Source organism: Phyllosticta capitalensis (assembly GCF_038381095.1).
Source record: "Phyllosticta capitalensis strain CBS 128856 chromosome Unknown BKA78scaffold_8, whole genome shotgun sequence".
Classification (NCBI taxonomy): domain Eukaryota; kingdom Fungi; phylum Ascomycota; class Dothideomycetes; order Botryosphaeriales; family Phyllostictaceae; genus Phyllosticta; species Phyllosticta capitalensis.
In genome coordinates, this window is record NW_027117446.1 from 1,336,065 (window position 1) to 1,355,377 (window position 19,313).

A 19,313-nucleotide genomic window follows, 5' to 3' on the forward strand; every position below is an offset into this window, starting at 1 on the left:
GGATCTTGACATTTTCTTTCTATTGGTTCCACTAGCCAAGGCATTGGAGGAATACTCCTTTGGCTCCTCCGTTCTCGAGGGCTACAGCTCTTGATGTTGACTTTGAATTTCAAGTGACTTTTTCCACCATTGGTATAATGGTCAAAGATGCAATCGTCACCCCCGTCACCCAATCGCCGATACCGCCTTGGAGAAGTATATCCGTATTTCATCAGAGCCAAGAAGTTCTTCTTTTACGACTGTTCCCTTTCCCTGCGTAGACCGCAGACAACTTGGTCGGAGTGAGGAGAACGGCGAGCAAAGTATCAAACAATTTCCACTCTTGCTATCGTCATGCAGTGAACCATAAGAGGCGGTAAGTAGTGACATGGAATTGGAGGAGGGCCAGACGATGCTTCTGAAGGCATAGCCGCATCAACATGGTTGGCCATCAGGCTCTCACGAAGACAAGGCAAGAGAAGTGATGATCAACGCCAGGCCAAAGCCATACGCAGTATTTCCGAGAAAAGAAACGAATGCCAGAGACGCAGAAGCCATCCAACAACCTTTTATTGCAAAAAATTAACCGTGGCGATATGTGGGTATGTATGTTACTGTACTCTCTGCACATCAACCGAAACCAAGAAAGCCTGCCTGCACTGCCACCGCTTGCTATCTACACGTGTAGCGTGCGTCCCCGATCCCCGCCTTTCCTTCTATCCTATGGCCTTGTTCGACCCGAACTGATGCCTCTTCCGCCAATTGGTGGTGCAAAGATCGCGATGGCCAGGTGGTGGAAGCCCTTGTGGCGGTGTACATGTTTGTGAAAGAGATCTCGCGGCAGCCTGTCCCAGGGCTTCAAACGCAGTTTTCGCGTCGAAAATGCCCTGCAAGCCGCGAGTGAAAGGGAAAAATTGCCATGCAGATTCAGCTCTGGTTAGCTGTTGCTACGGGCGAGCAAGGAAGAGGATGCCTGCGAACCCGCCCATCACCTAATCATGCGAAAAGGGTGGCCCTCAGTATTATAAACCCACTGATCCAAGCTGCCGACCTCGACATCGGCAAACGTCAGATACAGATACTTGAGCGTCTCGGCAGTGAAGAAGCTCTCTGCCTCGTCAATGTGCTTGGGCTGGGCTTTGCGGCCGTCGGCAAAGCCGTCGTTGACGTCCGCCACGCTGGCGTAGCCGTACTTCGTCTTGCAGTACTTTTCGATGGCCTGGAACGCGTCCCACGCCCAGTCGCGGTAGCGCTGCTGGCCGGTGATGCGCCACGCGTAGAACAGGCTCTCGACGTACTCGGGGCGCAGGCGGAAGCGCGGGTCCGCGGCCCAGAAGCCGAGGTTCGCCAACTCTTGCTTTTCACGCGGCGTCTGCGGCTCGAATGTTGCGTTGGGCAGATTAGACATGGGGATCCAGGACCAGATTTCGGGGCCGATGCCCGTTGTCGTGGCGTTGTAGCTGTGGTGGCAGCCCTCGAGCAGCGCGAGGCCGAGTGTTGATATGTCTGGGCGGTCGAGGTATTTGGCGCCCAGGAGGAGGTTGCCTGGCGCGAAACATGCGAGATGTGATTGTTCGTTGAGATACCAGGAATTGGCAAATTTTCCAAGAAAGAGGTGTTGTGTGACGTAGGAAGAGGTATATGAGGAGCGCGTTGTGAGATTGTGTCGCATGGCATGAACGGCTTGTATCCAACGCGAGCTGTAGACTTTGGAGTAGCGATCGTGAGGAGCCAGGATAGCTGCTTTTATGAGATATTCATAATAGCTGTCGTGGCCCGCGTCCCAGTGTCGTTCGCGGCCAACAGGTGAACCTGTGAAAATGTCGATGGGTCCATCCACCAGACCTACGGGGTCTTGAACGTACTCATCCCAAACGAGACCCGACCAGGCGCGGGTAGCATTCGCAAAATAGTCTTGAAAGGTAGTGAGACGGCTCAAAGTGCGGTATTCCAAAATGTTGGATCCCGCCCGGGCTGGTCCAATGGCTGGATGTTCATGACGGATTTTATCTGGGTGCTTCAGGTAGACTTCCTCTGGCGTGTCTTTGCCCTTGTTTGTCGAAAAATCTACGCGGGGCCAAATCATGCCAGTAGGACTGTCAAACGATGCCCCAAGTTTGTCGGCGAGAACAACGGCCTGGGACAGAATCGTGGCCCTCCTCTTACTATCCATGACGTCCTTGGGGATGATGCCCGCATCCGACAGATCAACAATAGAAACGAGCCCTCCCAGATATCGTATCGTCGTCTCGAACGGGTCCACAAGCCCCTGAGCGTTGTAGAACGGAATATTCACAATTCTTTCCAAACACAAATCCAGCTCGTCCCACATCCCCATCAATGCCAAAGTGCTCGCGGAGTCGACGATAAAGGCACCCCATCCGTTCCTGCTATTACGGTGGCCCCCGCTGACTGGAAGGATGTCGTCGAAGCCCCATGCGTTCTCCTTGTACTTTCCAAAGGTATATTTCATGGCTTCGCGGACTTTTTCGGCCCTCGCTTCTTGCGCGCGCCCACTTGCGCCATTCCATGGTCGATGTTGTATTTCCGGGCCTCGAGAGCCCGCTCCAGTTACGTCGGCATCGGGAATGCTGGGTCCATGTATTGCGACGTAAATGAGGTAAAAGGTGATGATGATGACGGCGCTCAGTAGCTGGAACGCCGGGGTTGGCGTCCGTCTGAAGGAGCCCATCGCAAGTCAAAGGTCGCTCGCAAGGCTAATTCGCTAGCCAGTGGCTTCATCGGATCGCAGGGTCATGCGGGCGACCACTGGAGGGACGTGTGTAGCTGTTGAGACGTGGTGGGCGCAATCCTATGCGGCCATGCTGGGGCGGTAACTGCGGATGAAGGCGAATGTTGGCACAGCGGCAGTCAAGAGGAGCGATTCAGGGTATGTACCAGATGTGAAAGAGAAAGGCTGGCAGGGGAGAGCGTGCGTAGAATGACATTGCTTGGCCTCGAAGTGGTGGAGACGCTGGCAGATTCGGGGGAGCAACACAAGCCAAGCGCAAGCGAGCCCAAGGCCAAAGCTTCCCCTTCAACGTCACTGGCAACTCTCACTAGGTACCATCTTTCGTCCCCCGCAACACAGATCCAAATGTCGCTTTGGCAGTAAGAACAACTTCGCTCTGTAAAAAAGTGTCATTTTAACAAATGGAAAGGGCGTACCGCGCCTCGGCGCCCAAAACCAAGTTACTGGTGGGCGCAGGCCTCATGGCTTGGGGTGCTGTTGGATTGTTCAGTACTCCCAAGACAGAGGAAGCTTTCAACATGGTCCCAACTGCGGAAGACAAAAGCAAGCTTCCTAGTATCCATGTCGTCGACAAGGAAGAAAAGCAATAAAGACTGTCGAAGCATGCTGAATGGCGGCTTGACGATTATTCAGTAAGGACGTGTTCGAAGCCTGCGAGCCTGACTGACCAAGACAGATTTTGAAAGACGGGAGCTCGCAATGGAAATGCTTTCTATTTTATTCAAGGTCGTCTTGGGCTTGATCTCGGTATCAGGCTTTGATTTACGGCAGGAAAGGGGTAGGTTGTGGTTGACAAAAGCTGGCTTAGCAGGTCTCCCTTCGACCATCTCTCGCGAATGGTTGAGTCAGGATAAAGTGAACGTATTTTGTGCGCAGTGACACGTAAAAGGTGGTGGTTATTGGGTTTCGAGGCTCAAAAATGGACTGAATTTTCCTTTCCGCTCCAGACGCAGCAATCGTATTCGCTCCAGGGTAACGAATGCCCCAACTAGGCCGTCGATCGTCAAATCTATCCAACCCAGACTCAGTGTGTCGCTTTTCCAGCAACGAATCCAACGCCAAAGCCTCTATTCAACTCATTCCGAAGCAGCCGCTGCTTCGCGCTCGCCGCCGGTCTAACCGAAGCTCTTTTTGGATTATCATACATGCGTAAATACAAAGAAGGATTGGCCTGCACGCTTGCGTCCAGATCAGACAGAATGCCAACATCGCCATGCGAAAAGTGGAGCACGGTTTGCCATCACAGCAACAAGGTGTCAGATACCAACCGTGTCGGAATGACTACTATGAGTCGCTTAAATGTCGTCAGCCTGAATTCACTTACTCTCTCCATCATTCTTGCCCTCCTTCCCCTTTGACCATTTCTCGCTAAGGTAGCGGTACGTCCGCGTCGGCCCGGCCGTAACTAGGCCTTTGATGCTCTGCACAGTGCTAGGCCACTTGACGGTGTCCCTCACCGCTTGGCTGACCTTCTCCTTGAGGTTGTTTTCCCCCGCAATTCGACGGTCAAAGTCGCCGCCCTGCCGCCTCTTGAAGCTCTTCTCGTCTTCGTCCGTACTCTCTTCCAACATCTTTTTGTACTCTGACCCAGAAATGCCGTACTGCCGCTGGTACGAAAAGTAAATCTTCTCACGGAAGGCTTTTGGCAAGCGGCGGACCATGTTGCCGCGCTTGACTGGGTCCATGTCCTGCTCCATTTTGATGTCGACGCCGGGCGGCACGTCAAGCTCCCAACCTGGCGCTTTGCATTGCGAATCCGCATGCACGACGTTTGGAAGCGTGTCCAACAAGGGATTGTACAGTCGGCGGAAGTTGCGGAGATTGTGGGTGACAATGTTGGCGATCTTGTGCGGGTTCTCAAAGCCTCCTGTTGCTGGTGACATGCGTGGATCGCCCATGTAACTTAATCCGGCAATAGCGTGGAAAAGATCTCGCTCGGTGAATTTGGCAGGGAGCATCAAAAGCGCGGTCCGCACGGCAGAGATGAGGTTTACTTGGTTCGCCAGCCTAATGCGGGCATCATCGCGAAGGATCTTCACCGGCTTCTGCAAACGTCCAGCAAGATAAAGAGTATCCCAGGTGGAGAGGTCGCGGTGCAGCGTGTCCAGGTTGACGATGCCGTACTTGATCATGGTGCCGTTTACTGTTATGTACGGGTTGAAGTAGACGCCCGCACCAAAGCGGTCTTGGACCTGAGAAACAGCCCACGAACCAGCCTTGCCAAGGAAAGAATAATGGTCAGGATGTTGGGTCAGGTTGAGCGAATGCCAGTGCTGCGTATACGTGACGCCGAATATGAAATCAATGACCTTTTCTCCTCCTTGCTGCCACTTTTTGATAGCCTCCGGCGGATTCGGATGCGGCGAGAGAGATGTTGAACTCGATGCGCTGGATTGCGGAAAGACGCCAGAGCCGTATGCAAAGGCATAGCGAATGGGTGCGCGAAACTGCCATAGAACCTGTCGCAATGCCTCTGTAAAGTCCCGATTCATCTCAACCATGTGCTGATTGAGTCCAAAGTCGCGACCTGAGGGCAGCTCTGCGAAGGTCTTGATGTTGAAATTCGGTTCATCCTCCCAATTCTCAGGCAGCGACGAGTTTGCTGTGCTTGTGGAAGTGGAAATCGATTTGGACGACGCTTTCTTCAGGCTCGGCGAGATTTGCGCTTCAAGCTGCGAGACATCGGCGAAAGATGCGGGAAAGGAGGAGAAAGCTCGGGTTTTGGTGGGACCGAGACAGACGTAGGGAGATGCGGAGCGAAGAGGAAGTCGGCGGCTTGCAATGCGCAATTGTAAGCCGTTGGACTGCTCTGAGAATTAATGTCGAATGGTCTGGCTAGACGAGCGGGACCGGCAGCGCGGGGCAGACGTACGCATATATGGGCGAGGGCCATGGTGGGCGGATGGACCCTTGGAGAGAGCAAACAGTTGGAGTGGTTATGGGCGCAGGTGTGAGGAAAAGGAGGACTTCTGACAAGAAGCCATGAGGTGTAGAAACCGGGGGAGCACGAGAGGCGTAGAGGGGAATTATGGAGCTTGGGCGGGCCTGAGAGCTGCGAACGACGCTCGTGCCTTAGTAAGATGACGCGCTCTGCAAGAGGCTTGGCGTCTCTCGGCCTTTGTTTACCGCGCATCGTCCGCAAGCGCCGACCACAACAACACCGCGACAGCCCGACACCATCCTATCCCCGTCCATTCCCGTCCCATTGCTACTAGCACGTCGCGCATTCACTGCGCGTCGCCATCATGGCATCCTCCGACCACCTCAATTGCTACATTGGGCGCATCGCCAGTTTTCAAGAGCCCAAGCAGCTTACCAAACGACGCGCATCCTCGACGAAAAAGAAGACGGCCACAACAGTATCATGGCCTCACACTGCCCCGTCGATCGAAGACGTATGTTCGACGCGTACTCGAACACTCTGGGCGTATTTGCTGACGCCCTACTAGCTGGCCCAATCTGGCTTTTTCTACTCCCCCACCGCAAACCACACAGACAATGTCACTTGCTTCATGTGCAAACACAAGTTGGACAACTGGGAACCTCATGATGACCCTGCAATTGAACACTTGGCTCTCGCGCCCGACTGTGCGTGGGCACTTTCCACGAGCGTCTACCGCCGCCGCTTGGACGAGAACGAGGACCCGATGAGTGAAAAGATGGCCGATGCTCGCAAGGCAACTTTTACTGCATGGCCGCACGAAGGAAAAAGGGGATGGAAGTGCAACATTAAGAATATGGTCGAGGCTGGGTGGTGCTTTGATCCGAGCCCCGAATTTGACGATGGTGTTTCGTGCTTTTACTGCCAGCTGTCTCTTGACGGATGGGAGTCGACCGATGACCCAACGTAGGTTACGCTTGCAGAATTAGTGCATTCCAATTACTAACACATTCTAGTGAGGAACACAAGAGGAGATCGCCCCGTTGCCCCTTCTTCAAATTACTCAAGGTGTATGGAGGAGCACGCAAGGCTGTAATAGGCAAGAGCCGGGCATCGACTGCCTCGCGAGCTACGCGTCTCTCGGTCCAATCATCCAGGGACTTTGACACTTTCTCAGAAGCTCCATCTCTCATGTCATTGGGCGAAGACGCAGTTCACAACGAAGACAGCGTTTTGACTGCTACTACAGCGACCATGGCCAAGGGCAAGAAGGGCACTGGCAAAAAGGCGGCCGCGAAAGGTGGCAAGAAGAATGCACGGAGCAAAAAGGCCGCCGAGGAGCCCAGCACAATCGCAGAGATGGAAACAGCTGCCGAAGAGCCCGTGGAACCTCTGGATTTGGGTGACCTTGAAGCAAAGGACGAGGACAGTGTCATGACGGCCGCGACGAATGCTTCGACCGCTTCGAGAACAACGAGGGGTCGTAAGGCCCCGGCAAAGGCAAAGGCACCCGCCAAGGCAACGAGAAAGACGTCCAGAACCACCAAAAAGGCTGCTGCGCCAGAACTGTCTGTCCTGGAGGGCACAGTGCAAGAGTCCGTGGAGAATGACGGTTACCAGTCCCCAGCACCCCCGAGCGCCCGGACAACACGCAATAATTCGAGGCTCGAGGTATCGTACATGTCTCCAGCCATTCCAAGCGCTCGGACAACCCGCAACACGTCGAGACTTGAAGCTTCTTTCGCGGAGCAGAATTCTACTCAAATAGAAGAGTCGGAACTCAAACTTCCAAAGCAAAGGGCAACTCGAGGGAGGAGGAAGATTGTGGACGATTCGACTTTGATGGGCAATGACGCAACCCATTTGACGTCTGAAATGCAAGACGATGCGACCCAGGCCGCGGAAGCGGCTGCAGATCAAGCCGAGCAAGAGCTTGTCAAACCTAAGCGTGGCAGGAAGAGGACAAGCGATGGAGTTCCCAAGGATGATTTCGTCTCTGTTGTCATTCCTGTCAAGGATACGAAGAAGCGTGGAAGGAAGGCAAAGCAGGCCGAAGAGCCTTCCGGACTGCCACAAGACGTTCAGGAGCCTGAACCAGAGCTGGCGCCGAAGCCCGCTCCGAAAGCCAAGCGCGGAAGGAAGAAGCAAGTTGTCGAAGAGAGCATCGTTGATGCTACTGAGGAAGACGTACACGCTGCTGGTTCCCCTGAAATAAAGGCTCCGACGCCTGCTGAGCCCGAGTTGGAAGATGAGGACAAGGAAAACCACTACGAAGAGGAGGACCCTCAAGAGGCTGAGGTTGACCAGACTGAGCCATCTCCTGTTTTTGAACCGGAGCCCTCGCCGCCCAAAGAGCCAACACCAGCTCCGAGGTCTCCCACACCGCCGCCCAAAGAAGCAACCCCTTCGCCGTCACCGCAGTCGTCTGATGCCGAAAACAAACCTCCTTCAACTCGTCCCTCTGCCGCTCGCCCGCCCCTTTCCGCCCGCACACCCTTTTCGGCTCGCACGGTGCGCATCCCCTTGGCCGAAACCACTCCCAGGACGTCACCATCCAAACGCCACGGCGCCGCGTCGGGCCTGCGCAGCGCACTGCCGTGGGAGCCCGTCGACCTCGAAAACGTGTTCCTACAGTCGCCGACCACCAAGCGTCTCATGCGCGGATACAGTGAGGACAAGGAGAACAGCAGCGAGGCCGAAGACGTCGACGCCGCCGTGCAGCGCGTGCGTCGCCAGATGACAAGCCCGGAGAAGCGCATGACGGTCGAGCAGTGGGTGCAGCATCAGGCTGAGCAGGGCGAGCTGCGCCTCCGCAATGAGTGCGAGCGCATGGTCGGTCTGTTTGAGACGGCGTCGACCAGGGCTTTGCGCACGTTGGAGGGGGTCGAGTCGTCGTAGTTTGCTTTCATCTCTGGCGTAGGTTCTCGGTGTTTTGACTAATTGGGAAGCAGTGGATGGGGTTTCAACAATGGCGTCAACGGCGGAACGAAAGGATTGGTCTAATACTCTGGTGGTGGTGGTGTTGGCTGCACTGTATAGACAAGACTGCATTTCCATTATCTGGCAAAAATCACTTAGCGGCAGCAGCAACTTTTTGCATTCACATTTTTCCTCCACTTCGATTGCTCCATTTGCTGTCTGAGACGTTCCACCTCATCTAGCAAAAGTTGTGACACACAGAAGCTCGAAAGAGAGAAAAGCAGCCAAAGTTGGCGCCTCCGACCATGGTGTAGGACTCAAACTCTCAAACCCCCATGTCGCAATGCATGCATGCATCCAGGAGGGAGCATTCGAGCGCCTTGGGCGATTTTGATACTGGAGCTCACCAAGTCTTTTTTGCGTGTGTAGTAGTTTCAAGGAGTCGTCGTCGTAGCTAACTACGTGTGTGTGCCACAACTTTTGGCCACCCAGGCCCCAGAGCATTCACCACCAGGCCTTCTTCCTCATCAACCTACCTAGCCTAATCCAACCCGTAAAACAAAAAACAGCCCAACCACGCGCACTTGTAGACTCGAAAGGCTGGTGTAAACAGCAAAACTTCCTGTTTTAGAAATCTACTACTCGGCCAAAAGGGGAAGGATGTTGAAAAAAAAAAAAAAAAAGGAGTCTGGATGGTTGAGGAGAGAGAGAGAGAGAGAGAGTAGTTTGGGTGGGTTGGTATCAATCATTGGTCATGACTGACTGCGTCTGCTGATTCCCGCCTCTCAATCCCTAGGGCTGTTTGTTGGCACATATCTCAAGGTAGCAAGTACGTACGTACGTGCCTACATAGCTATCTATCTATCCAGCCGTGTCGCATGTGTATATGTATATGTACCAAAGAAAAGACAAGCAATGTGCACGTGTATATGGCGGCCGTTGAACTGTACACCCATCTCTCATCTCTCATCTCTCAACTCGCAACTTCTTCCCCTTGCCCCTGCCGGCCTGCCGCCTTGCCAGGGAGGGAACCTCCTTCACTTCTTCTCCACACATCATACCTACCTCACTATAAACAACACCTTGAGAAATCGTTCGTTCTCCTTTGCCCTTTGTTTTCTCTCTCTCTTTTCGCTCCCCCTCTCATTTCCCTCCCTCCCTCCCTCCTCTCTTGAACCTCCTACTCCCTACTATCCCTCGCCTCCCCCTCCCGCTCCCCCAGCTCCCCCACCACCACCACCACCCGCCGCAGTCGAGGGGCCCCCGAAGAAAAACGCATCAAACAGGTCCAACGCGATGCCGTCGCTCCAATCGTGGCCTCCATCTCCCACATGGGCCCCTGCACCGCCGACGCTCGTGTCCAAATCCGAGAAGTCGAGATCCGAAAGCTGCATCCCGAAGCCGAGGTCCATGATGCCGCTGCCGCTGCCGCTGGGGCCGTGGTTGTTGTTGTTGTTGTTGGTGTTTGGGTCGTGATGTTGTTGCTGATGATGATGGGCATGGGGCCAATGTTGTTGTTGGTTTTGCGACGACGACGACGACGAGGGATTGAAGTATCCACCTCCGCCGCCATCCGTACCACCACCACCACCACTTCGCCGTTCCGTCGTCACGGGCAGCCCGGGCGTCGTCGCCGCCGACCGTGGATAAGGGCTCGCATACGCTGCTCCTCCCATCTCGCCAGCAGTAGCAGCAGGCCGTCCAAAGAGCTGATGCTGCTGCGACAGCGCGCGGCCATGCATCCCCCGTCGCCCCTGTCGTTGCAACGCCGCAGACGCAGTGGCGGGGCGCTGTTCGGCGCCGGACTGGGCGTCCGCGGCGGTCTCCGCATCTAAAGCTCCGTCTGTTTCCGCGTCGCCTTCGCGCTTGACCGCGTCGTGCTGCTGCTGCTGCTGCTGCTGCTGCTGGCGCCACAGCGCGACGCCAGCGCCAGGCAGGCCGAGGCCGAGACTGAGGCTCGGACGGCGGAGGAGCAGCGCGTTTGCGCTCTGGGCGTCCATGTCGCCATCTCCGTCGCCGTCCTCGCCGTCAAAGAGGTCGCGCAGATTCATGTCAAAGCGGGGGTAAGGGCGTTTTCGCGGGTTGGAGGATGAGGAAGACGTGGCTGCAGCGGCTGACGAGTGATGCTGCGTCGAGCTGTGGTTGTTGTTATTGTCGGGCGAGAACGAGTAGGCGTAATGCTGCGAAGACGACGGCTGCTGCTGCGTTTGGTGAAGCTGCTGCTGTGGGCCAGGGGTGGCCGCAAAGTAGCCTCCTGACGCTGCGCCGCCGCTCGCCTGATGATTCTGCTGGTACGCAGACGGCGTGTGCTGCTGCTGCTGCTGATGGCTCAGATATTGCTGCTGCTGCCCCTGAGCGTCTCCCACCACATACCCCGCCGCCCTACCACCACCAGCACTCGGCGGATTCGCCGCAAACCGGGGCGCCGCAACGTGCTGCAAAGCCTGGCGGCCAAAGCCCGTCGTCGACATGCACATCTGGATCGTGGCCTTGCTCATGCGGTCAAAGGCGTCGCGGCAGGCCTCGGCCGGCGGGCATTTGTCCGTCAGGTCGCCGAGGACCGACGTCGCTGCCAGGACGGTGAAGTCGACGTCGTCGAGGGAGAGGTGGCTGCGTACGAGCGGCGAGTGCCATAGCGCGTAGAGGAATGATATGCCTGGGAGAGAGGTATTGTCAGATGCTTGTTCAACAAAAGGGAGAAAGGAAAGATCTTGCGTCGTCTTGATCAAGCAGACAGGTCCACAGCCCAGCGGATGGTGTCGAAGGAAATGTCAACTCCTTGAAGGAACTCGGATGCTCCCACATTTCAGAACCAGGGGACCCGGTTGCGACCATTTCCTCAAGGCAATGAATGCTCCCTACGCATACGCAAACCCCTTTGGTACTGAACTTTGGAGTTGACATCACTTTGACACCCCCCACACCTAAGAAAGGAGACTTTCGGGCGTCACGCCCTAGATTTATCCTAAACTTACCGGCCATGAACAAATGGTGCGTCGCCAAATACGTGTAATTCACCAAATGCACGCGATGCAGCTGCCTATACAACTTGAGAGTCATCTGGCCCGCCTCGGCCACCTTGAGAAAGACAAAATCGTCATCCTCGCGCTCGTCGAAGCTATTGTTCGTGAGCACGCTGGGACTGTTGCCCACGTCGTCGTCGGCGGCGGGCCCGGTGGCGCTCTTGGAGAGCTCGTCGGCCAGCGGGCCCGGCACCGTCAGGCTCGGCCGGTACAGCATGATGACGGCCTGCCAGTAGTTGAGCTCGAAAAACAGCGGGGAGAACTGTACCCCCGTGTCCAGCTGCGTCGGCGCACTCTCCTTCCACTCGTACAGCCGCCGGTCGATGTCGCGTCGCCACGATACAAAAGAGTCGCCGAAGCGCGCCAGGAACGGATTGGGCAGGTCCGTATGCAGGAAGCCGCTGTGACTGCGCACCTGCTGCGCCTGTCTTGATTGCAGCACCTGTAGTATTTCCGACTGCAGCATGCGGAAGCGAAAGTAGTGGTACGAGACGCATTTGTAAGTGGGTTTGACGCTGCCTCCTGTGCTGTCGCCGCCCGGCGTCACGAAACCTTCTTTGGTAATGAAGCGGTCATCTAGCGACGATGGAAATTCTGTCGTGATTACCTGGTCCGAGATGCCAAAGGGGCGCCCGACACAGGTGCTGACAAGCCGGTCGAGCGAGTACACACACCACCAGAGGCGGCGACGCAAGTCGCGCACCCACTGACGTCGTCCACGCTCCTTGGGGTCCAGCTGCTCCTCACGATTCATGTTAGTGTGCGTGTCTTCGGGGTGGTCAGGCGTACGTGCCTCCTCGCCCGTGGCCCCGTCTATGCCTACGCCGTCCTCATAGTGCAGGCCCAGGTCCACACCAAGGCGGACCGCCACCCCAACAATATACCAAAGCCCCGGGGCGACTGGCCTAAGCAGCGCGAAGCCGGCAAGCAGCAGCACGGCCTGCAGCTCCTCGAGCCCTCCTCCAAAGCCGTCGGGTCGATCTACTGCGGATGACGAGGCCAAGAAGCTTTCCAGGTGCACAATGGCCGAGGCGTAGTACTCCTCGGGTTGCTGCTGAATGGACGAAAGCCTCCTTCTCTTGCCCGGGGGAGGAGTTTCTGGATTCTCCTTGGAGCTCTTCCTGTCGTGCGAATCGGAACTGTCTAGGATGATTCCCGCGCCAATTGCAAAGACGATGTTCAACATGTAAAGCTCGCGGCTAGTGCGCTCTTTGGGGTCGGTGTTCAAAACACGCTCAAACATGGCCATGTACTCCCCACGGTGCAGAATGGGAACCTGGGGGTTAGCATGCTCAAAGTACAGCTCTACCAGTCTACTCGCCAGCTCCCTCTCGGGGAACGGGGCTTGCCTGATGGTGGGCTTGGTGTGCAAGCCGAAGAAGGAATCTCTCATCGAAGTGCCCACGGCCGATCCTGGAAGCGGTTTGCTCTTCTCCGACGAGGCACCGCCTGACACGGAGCTCTTGACAGCAGCAAAAACTACGCGCGCAAAAGAAATGCCCGACGTCGAGCCCAGGTAGCGGGGATCGGACGCGCCCTGTACCGAGACCATGCCAATATTGGACACCATCTTGTTTATAGATTCGTCGTACCGTTGTTCCTTGCGCCTGCTGGCATCCGCATCGGCGGCGGCATCGGGCTTCGGGGAAGCAGTGGTGGAGACATGAGGGCTACTGGCACCGTATTGCTGTTGATCCTCGGCGGCGGCAGCTTGAGCCTGTTTCTCGACGCCAAAGATGGCGTGACCGTTGGGGGGCTTGTAGCTGAGGGCAAAGTGCTCGGGGGGCGCAAATGGTATGTCGTGGTCTCGCAGTAGCGAATGGAGATAGGCGATCCTGCTCTCGAGGTAATACACGTAGCTGTAGCACGACAAGCGAAAAAAAAGCATCAGCAAGGAATCTGGCGGCGAGTGGGTTCGACACGATGGAGCAGCACTATAGAGAGGCAAGTAGCAGCGGAGCGGCGGGCAAAGATGCCGCGGACACGGCGACGCAGCGGGCCGCACCCTGCAGAGCGCATGTTGCAGCGGGAGGCGCTCGGAAAGGACTCTGGTGAGACGTCTAGTCGCAAAGTCGCATGCGCCGTTCTCGCGGCCCCACCAGCAGCGTACAACAGAGACTTTGTGACGCACCTTCGCGGAATCTCCTTTTTGGTGATGGGGTCATAGCCAACGCATTTGACGTGGGCCTTTTCGCAGCTGGCGCACGCGGGCAGGCGTTGATCGCAGCGGTTCTTCCTGAGGCGACAGCGGTTACAGGCGCTAACATTGCGAAAGGACGAGACGGAGGAGGACGAGGGTGGAGGCGGCGGCATGTGGCTGGGGTGGTTTGGCGCAGGCGTAGGCGTAGGCGCGGAGGCGAGGTCGGCAGGAGAAGAGACAGGCGCGGGCGCTTGCGCATGGTGGGCGCTTGCGGGCTCTAGCGTGGGCGCTACATGTGGCGGGGCAGCGGGATGGTGCCGTGGAATGGCCTGGTCTGTATTTGGTCGGGGGGATGGTGGTGCTGAAGGCGTTTGGGGCTTGTCGTCAGTCGGCGAGGATGATGCTGTCAGGTTTGGCGTCATGGGGCATGTCTCGGCTCAGTGCGCGGGAGAGGGTGGGCACCTGATGGGCGCCAGGGACCAAGATGCAATCCCAGAGAGTGTCACGGCGTTGGGTTCGTGTCGAGCGAGCAGGTCGAGCGTGTCGTGGTGTTGGGTGTTTGGGCAGGTTGACTTGTCGGAGTCGGAGAAAGCTTGGGGCTGAAGCCAACCCAAAGGCGGTCGGTGCGGGCAATTCCACGCTCCTTCTCGAAGCGCGTCAGAAGTTTTCCATCGGGCCGACCTTCCATGTCTCCTGGCCGATCATGTCGCTCCTCGACACTTCGTTGCCCGTGATGCGCAAGGCAATGCACCATTGCGTAACCACTCCCAACATGCAATTTCCTTCCGCGTCTTCGTGTGCTCCGACCATCTCCCACAGTTCCAGAAGGAAACAAAACTTGCGACACACCGCTCCACCGTCCAATGCTCCAGGTACATGGTCACCTCACACTTTGCTTCGCAGCACAATCAAACTCGCCCTCTGCGTTTGAAGTCCAAACCTAAAAAGGTAAACTACTCGTACCTCGACCGAAAAAACAATACCTGACCAACGCCTGACCCGTTGTCCATTCCCATCCCATATCCCATCCCCCTAGCCGCTCCCCAACCCTTCCTTTCCAAGGTGCCTGCCTGCAAGACAAAGAAAGAGCAGTCGCTGCTCCGGCTTCCCCAAAAAAAAAACACCCCCATCTCTATCTAGAACAAGAATCAATCGCCCAAAACGCCGCCCAATGATGCTGCTTGTGATGTGGTGGTCAAACAATGGAAAAAACAAGAAAAGAAATCCAAAGAAATGCTGGCTGCACCTCCTCTCCGCTCTCTGTAACCCCGTCTCTTTCTCATTCATCCAGCCTGGGATAAAAAAAAAAAATTAAAAAGCAAGTTGTCGTAGCAGTCGCGCCCGGCTGCTTGGTATCATCATGTTTCTGTCCCAGAACTCCAAACGAAGGACCTTTTTTCCCCGGGTGGACGTGTAGCACCTGTGCCGTGTTCCCCCACCTGTCCTGTCCCAATTAGAAAGACGCTAGCCAAGAATGAATGTTGTTGGTGTCCCAAGGTGCTGGTCGTCTTTTGTTGCAGTCTAGTAGCGCTCTTTGCAAGCGCCCGACATGTCATCGGTAGTCGTCTTGTCGGCCTCGCCGTCTGCGCCAGAGTACGACACGGTGCTGAGCAGGGGCTCGCCCAGGCTGCTCTCTTCGTCCTGCTCGTATTCGCTGACTTCCTCGGTCGCACTCTTCTCAGAGAAGCGAGGCTTGGGCTGGCGCATCCACGAGCTCTCCGCCGCGCCAACAATGGCCACCAGCGCGCACGCCCACCACGCCAGTCCCGAGCACCCGCGCTTGAGACCGGCCGACTGAATGCTGCCCATGACCGTTGGGCCGAACCCGCGGCACAGACTGGCGGAAGATGCCGCCGTGCCGTTCAGCTTGCCCAACACCTTTCTCGAAGGTGCAATGTTGGCCAGCATGATGGAAAGCGCCGGGTAGGTCATGGCTTGCGCAGCCACCTTCCATACGAGAACGAGGAGGACACCGCCCATGCGCATCGCTTCCGGCATGAGCGTCAGGTAAGGCGTGAGCGTGTAGAGGAGCGGGTACGTCATGATGGTGAGGCGGAAAGTCCGGAGAGGGCCCAGTTTGCTGCAGACGTAGGGGAAAACAAAGATTTGAGCAATCATTTGAAGGAAGCCTTGGGCGGAGAGGATAAAGCCGATCGACTTGGCGGGAAGTCCGAATCCGCCCATGAACTTGAATGGAAGCTGCGCGGGTTGAGTCGACTCGGGCAAGCTCATCAGGACCGGCAGGAGCTGCTCAAACGAGATGGTGTGGCTGCTCTCTGTTAGCTTTGGGGAACGTGCAAAAGGGGGAGAGAAAGGCCTACAAAGCGAGGACGCCGAGACCAACAATGTTGAGCACGATCTGAGGGTTGACGCCAAAACGAGACGTCTTGAAGCTGACGGTCCGTGGCGGTGTGCGGATAGCTTGAGCTGTCGCGCTGGTCAGACGGGGCGATCCCTCAGTGGATTGGTATCCGGGCGGCTGCTCGTCGTCCGACTCGTCGGCCAGCAGGTAGCACGTCTGCTCGATGTAGCCAGCCTTGGCGGCCAGAACCATGTCGTCGTCCTCATGGCCACGGAGCTTGCGCAGGATCCATCGGCCGGCGACGGCACCGTAGTCCTTGCGGTTCTTCTTGTCCTCGTGCGTCTCCTCCAGGAACAGGATGCCGATGATTAAGCTGAAGCACACAATGGCGGCACAAAAGAGGTTTGGGAGCAGGTACGGGAACTTGTCAAACAGGGATCCGGGGGCAAAGACTGAAGGGTACCCCTTGACGGGGTCGGCAAGGGTTCCGCCAAGACCGGAGCCAATGATGGAGCTACAGGTAAATCGTTAGCTGAGCTCAATAATGACTTGCCGCCTCGGCGCCTCATCGGACTCACCCAAGACACCAAACGAACGGCATGATAGCATATGCGTGATCTGCGTTTCAACATCAGTAAGGTACCGCCCGGAGGTCAACACGTCCGATGACGCGGACTGCACTCACGTTGGTGAGACTCAACCGTGACCACCTCGGCGACTGTCGTCTGAAGAACGCCCATGTTGCTGCGAGACCCGCGCGTTAGTTCCCCTGTTGCTTCTTGCCGCCGCCGCCGAAATCACCACTCACCCGTTGAGCAGACCGCCCAAGGCCCGTGCCAACATGGCCATGGGCAGGTTTTTCGCGAAGCCAAACATGAGCATGCTCAGCCCCGTGCCTGCCAGGCCGAGCAGGAGGATTGGCTTTCTTCCAACCCTGTCGCTGATGTGTCCCCACATGATGCCCGTCAGGAATTCGGCAAAGGCAAAGGCCGACGTGACCATGCCAGCGTACATGGCGATTTGCTTCTCATCCGTCGTAATGCCGAAGGAGATGATCATGTAGTAGATGTACGGAAAGATGGACATGAAGGCAATTGGTTCCGCGATTCGGCAACATGCTATCCGGGATTCTGGTTAGCTTTTTTGATTTTGTGCAGAGTGCGCGCGCACCAAGTCATGGGTGAAAGCTTACCCAGGACAAAGAGTTGGCGCGTCGGGAAAGGCGTCTTCTCGGGCGTGTGGGATGCCCGCCGGCGAGCTTGAAAGCTCAACATGTTGTGCAGGACCGGGGAGGGAAAGAGAGGGGGGAAGGAAGAGGTATGAAGAAGAGGTGTAGAGAGTCTAACAAGGTGAGAGAGGAAGAGAGAGGTGTTTGGCGGGAAGAAAGGCCAGGTTTATGAAGATAGAAGATCAAACGTGAAGTGAGAGTGAAAAGGCAGGAGAGAGGGTGGTTATATGTGCGCGTCAACGTGTGGCATCCAGATGCGATTAGATTTGCTAGGAACCATAGGGCAGAGTACGGGCGGTTGCAGGACAAGGGTACGTTGCCAGAGATGGTCGGGGAAGTACAGTGGTTGCCCCGTGTGTTGGTTGATGCCACAAGAAAGGCAAGCAGGGCGGGGACAGGTCTGATGCAGGCCTGAGAACGGGCAGGGCAGAGAAAAAGAGGCGGTGATTGTAAGCAAAGCTTCGCTGGCAGGGCTACCCCCAGTCGGTGCAATGGCTCCATGGTCGTGAGCTGGTGGAATGGACGTCAGATCTGGTGCTATGCTGCCCAAACGGACGCACAGGCAAAAAGGATTTTCGGCTTGGCCATGGTCCCCTGAGGCCTGAGAGAGGGGGAGGAGACAGCAAGCACGTCGACTGCAAACAAGCGAGGGCGCAGGCGTTACGCTACGCAAGTCAACCCCAAGCAGTGGCAGCCAGGAACACAAAGCAATGACATGGTCGACTACAGCGATCAGCGTTACGGGTCGCCGAGGAGCCGGGTCGTTGGAGCTGGGGTGTGCAGCTAGGCGCCGTTGCCCCCCTTTCGCAGGCCCAAAGTCGCATGACAGGGGTCAGCTAGCGGCCGAGCGTGTATGCGGCTCGCGGAACCACCAGTCGTGTACCTTGGCTCGACGAGAGTATTATATACAACTCGGGACGGGCCAATTCCATCATGTCGTGCCTCGCTGGCAGACTACTCTGGCGCTGTGTCTGGTTGCTCGATGCTGCTTGCTTTCTTGCTTGCCTCGATGCTTACCTGCGTGCGTGCTGCCGGCCGGCTCACGACTTGTTTCGTTGGTTGTTGCTTGCTTGCTTTCCGGTCTTGCTTGCTTTGGTCGGTCGCTTCGCTCATTCGCTTTGCTCCGCTCCCTCTCCCCTCTTACTCTCTGGACCGCCAACCAGTGCGCCGAGCCGTGCTTGCTTGTTTTTTGTGTACGTGTCGGTCGCGTGCACCTCAGCAGCAGCCATGCCATCGAAGCCTGTGATGGAACTAGCTCGCCGCTCTACAGATTAGCTCTAGCTCGACCACGGGCGATGCGGCAGACGGTAAGTGGAGCAGCAGAAGCATGGCGCCTGCGATAATCCCATTCTTAGCTTTGTATAGGGTCTTTGCTGGTGCAGTTTCAAGTTATTGCAGGAGAAGCGGTCACTTTTTTTTTACTTTCTTTTTTTTTTTTTTTTTTGGTTCTGGTCTCCCGGGCGAACTGGGATCTCGAGGGAGCATTGTTTCTCCGGGCGGTGCACGACGTCTGGTCTGCAAAGTGGCATGTCTGGGGCCGGAGAAGCGCCCGGGTCAACAGCTCCAGGTCGATGCTGTCTCTCGTACGGGTCTTCGGGATGGTGACAGTCAGATGATGGAGCTGGAGGTTGAGGCTGGCCTGGTGGTTTCTCACGGTTGCGTTGCGGCCACGGACACGGCCACGGTCACGGTCGCCGTGTTGTTGAAGCGCAAGTTGTCGGGGTCGGGGTCGGGGTGCCTGGAGATGGGGACCGACTGAACCGAAGCCCCGACGGGACGAAGCTGGCGAGCGGTGACGAGGCGCGACATCCCATTGGCTGACGGACGGTTCGCGCAATGTGATTGGCGCGGGGAACAGGCCTGCGGTCAGCCAGCCGAAGATTCCGCTCATGTGGCTTGGCCGGTACGGGAGGCAAGGAACCGTCCACGCCCCTGGTCACGCATCACTCAAGATAGGTATCGCATGCAGTGCCACTGCTACTACCACCTTTTGGCTGCCATCATCATCATCATCAGAGATAAAATGGTGTTGGGGGTACGAGTACCAGGTCAGCGGCAGTGGAGATCCGTAAGTTGTGATTGCGACGTC

The 19,313-nt window shown here is 56.6% G+C and overlaps 7 protein-coding genes across 7 annotated transcripts; 3 read left to right on the forward strand and 4 right to left on the reverse strand.

The window, feature by feature from the left end:
- Window positions 1–967: 967 nt before the first annotated feature.
- Window positions 968–2,671, reverse strand: BKA78DRAFT_254510 (glycoside hydrolase; the record flags this gene model as incomplete). The annotated part of the gene is made up of 1 exon (XM_066884908.1): window positions 968–2,671. The coding sequence occupies one exon, from the start codon at window positions 2,669–2,671 to the stop codon at window positions 968–970; it is 1,704 nt and encodes a 567-aa protein (XP_066742044.1).
- A 454-nt stretch (window positions 2,672–3,125) lies between these two features.
- On the reverse strand, window positions 3,126–5,624 carry BKA78DRAFT_354996 (mitochondrial matrix Mmp37-domain-containing protein; the record flags this gene model as incomplete). The annotated part of the gene is made up of 3 exons (XM_066891826.1): window positions 3,126–3,205; window positions 4,056–5,535; window positions 5,604–5,624. 3 exons carry the CDS (start codon window positions 5,622–5,624, stop codon window positions 3,126–3,128), a joined length of 1,581 nt encoding a protein of 526 aa, XP_066742045.1.
- Window positions 5,625–5,871: 247 nt separating this feature from the next.
- Window positions 5,872–8,836, forward strand: BKA78DRAFT_345642 (uncharacterized protein). The gene is made up of 3 exons (XM_066890500.1): window positions 5,872–6,126; window positions 6,181–6,578; window positions 6,629–8,836. Exons 1-3 carry the CDS (start codon window positions 5,977–5,979, stop codon window positions 8,508–8,510), a joined length of 2,430 nt encoding a protein of 809 aa, XP_066742046.1. The 5' UTR covers window positions 5,872–5,976; the 3' UTR covers window positions 8,511–8,836.
- A 910-nt stretch (window positions 8,837–9,746) lies between these two features.
- Window positions 9,747–10,423, forward strand: BKA78DRAFT_320637 (uncharacterized protein). Its single transcript, XM_066888963.1, has one exon. The coding sequence runs from the start codon at window positions 9,863–9,865 to the stop codon at window positions 10,364–10,366; it is 504 nt and encodes a 167-aa protein (XP_066742047.1). The 5' UTR covers window positions 9,747–9,862; the 3' UTR covers window positions 10,367–10,423.
- Window positions 10,424–11,165: 742 nt separating this feature from the next.
- Window positions 11,166–14,262, reverse strand: BKA78DRAFT_320642 (fungal-specific transcription factor domain-containing protein). The gene is made up of 3 exons (XM_066888964.1): window positions 13,686–14,262; window positions 12,348–13,413; window positions 11,166–12,290 (listed from the first exon to the last, which is right to left on the reverse strand). The coding sequence occupies exons 1-3, from the start codon at window positions 14,114–14,116 to the stop codon at window positions 11,217–11,219; spliced, it is 2,571 nt and encodes an 856-aa protein (XP_066742048.1). The 5' UTR covers window positions 14,117–14,262; the 3' UTR covers window positions 11,166–11,216.
- Window positions 14,263–15,215: 953 nt separating this feature from the next.
- On the reverse strand, window positions 15,216–17,270 carry BKA78DRAFT_254185 (major facilitator superfamily domain-containing protein; the record flags this gene model as incomplete). Its single annotated transcript, XM_066884881.1, has 6 exons — window positions 15,216–15,963; window positions 16,016–16,510; window positions 16,575–16,614; window positions 16,682–16,740; window positions 16,805–17,114; window positions 17,189–17,270. The coding sequence occupies 6 exons, from the start codon at window positions 17,268–17,270 to the stop codon at window positions 15,216–15,218; spliced, it is 1,734 nt and encodes a 577-aa protein (XP_066742049.1).
- Window positions 17,271–18,176: 906 nt separating this feature from the next.
- Window positions 18,177–18,632, forward strand: BKA78DRAFT_320646 (uncharacterized protein). The gene has a single exon (XM_066888965.1). The coding sequence runs from the start codon at window positions 18,207–18,209 to the stop codon at window positions 18,468–18,470; it is 264 nt and encodes an 87-aa protein (XP_066742050.1). The 5' UTR covers window positions 18,177–18,206; the 3' UTR covers window positions 18,471–18,632.
- The last annotated feature ends 681 nt before the right edge of the window (window positions 18,633–19,313 follow it).

What these genes read in the sequence shown, in the direction of transcription:
- BKA78DRAFT_345642 (XM_066890500.1), top strand. Translation starts at nt 5,977, where the DNA reads ATGGCATCCTCCGACCACCTCAATTGCTACATTGGGCGCATCGCCAGT. An exon ending in CTGCCCCGTCGATCGAAGAC is followed by an intron (nt 6,127 to 6,180) that starts GTATGTTCGACG and finishes ACGCCCTACTAG; the next exon opens with CTGGCCCAATCTGGCTTTTT. An exon ending in GAGTCGACCGATGACCCAAC is followed by an intron (nt 6,579 to 6,628) that starts GTAGGTTACGCT and finishes AACACATTCTAG; the next exon opens with TGAGGAACACAAGAGGAGAT.
- BKA78DRAFT_320637 (XM_066888963.1), top strand. Translation starts at nt 9,863, where the DNA reads ATGGGCCCCTGCACCGCCGACGCTCGTGTCCAAATCCGAGAAGTCGAG.
- BKA78DRAFT_320642 (XM_066888964.1), bottom strand. Translation starts at nt 14,116, where the DNA reads ATGACGCCAAACCTGACAGCATCATCCTCGCCGACTGACGACAAGCCC. An exon ending in AAAAAGGAGATTCCGCGAAG is followed by an intron (nt 13,414 to 13,685) that starts GTGCGTCACAAA and finishes GTCGTGCTACAG; the next exon opens with CTACGTGTATTACCTCGAGA. An exon ending in ACGGGGCCACGGGCGAGGAG is followed by an intron (nt 12,291 to 12,347) that starts GCACGTACGCCT and finishes CGTGAGGAGCAG; the next exon opens with CTGGACCCCAAGGAGCGTGG.
- BKA78DRAFT_320646 (XM_066888965.1), top strand. Translation starts at nt 18,207, where the DNA reads ATGCTGCTTGCTTTCTTGCTTGCCTCGATGCTTACCTGCGTGCGTGCT.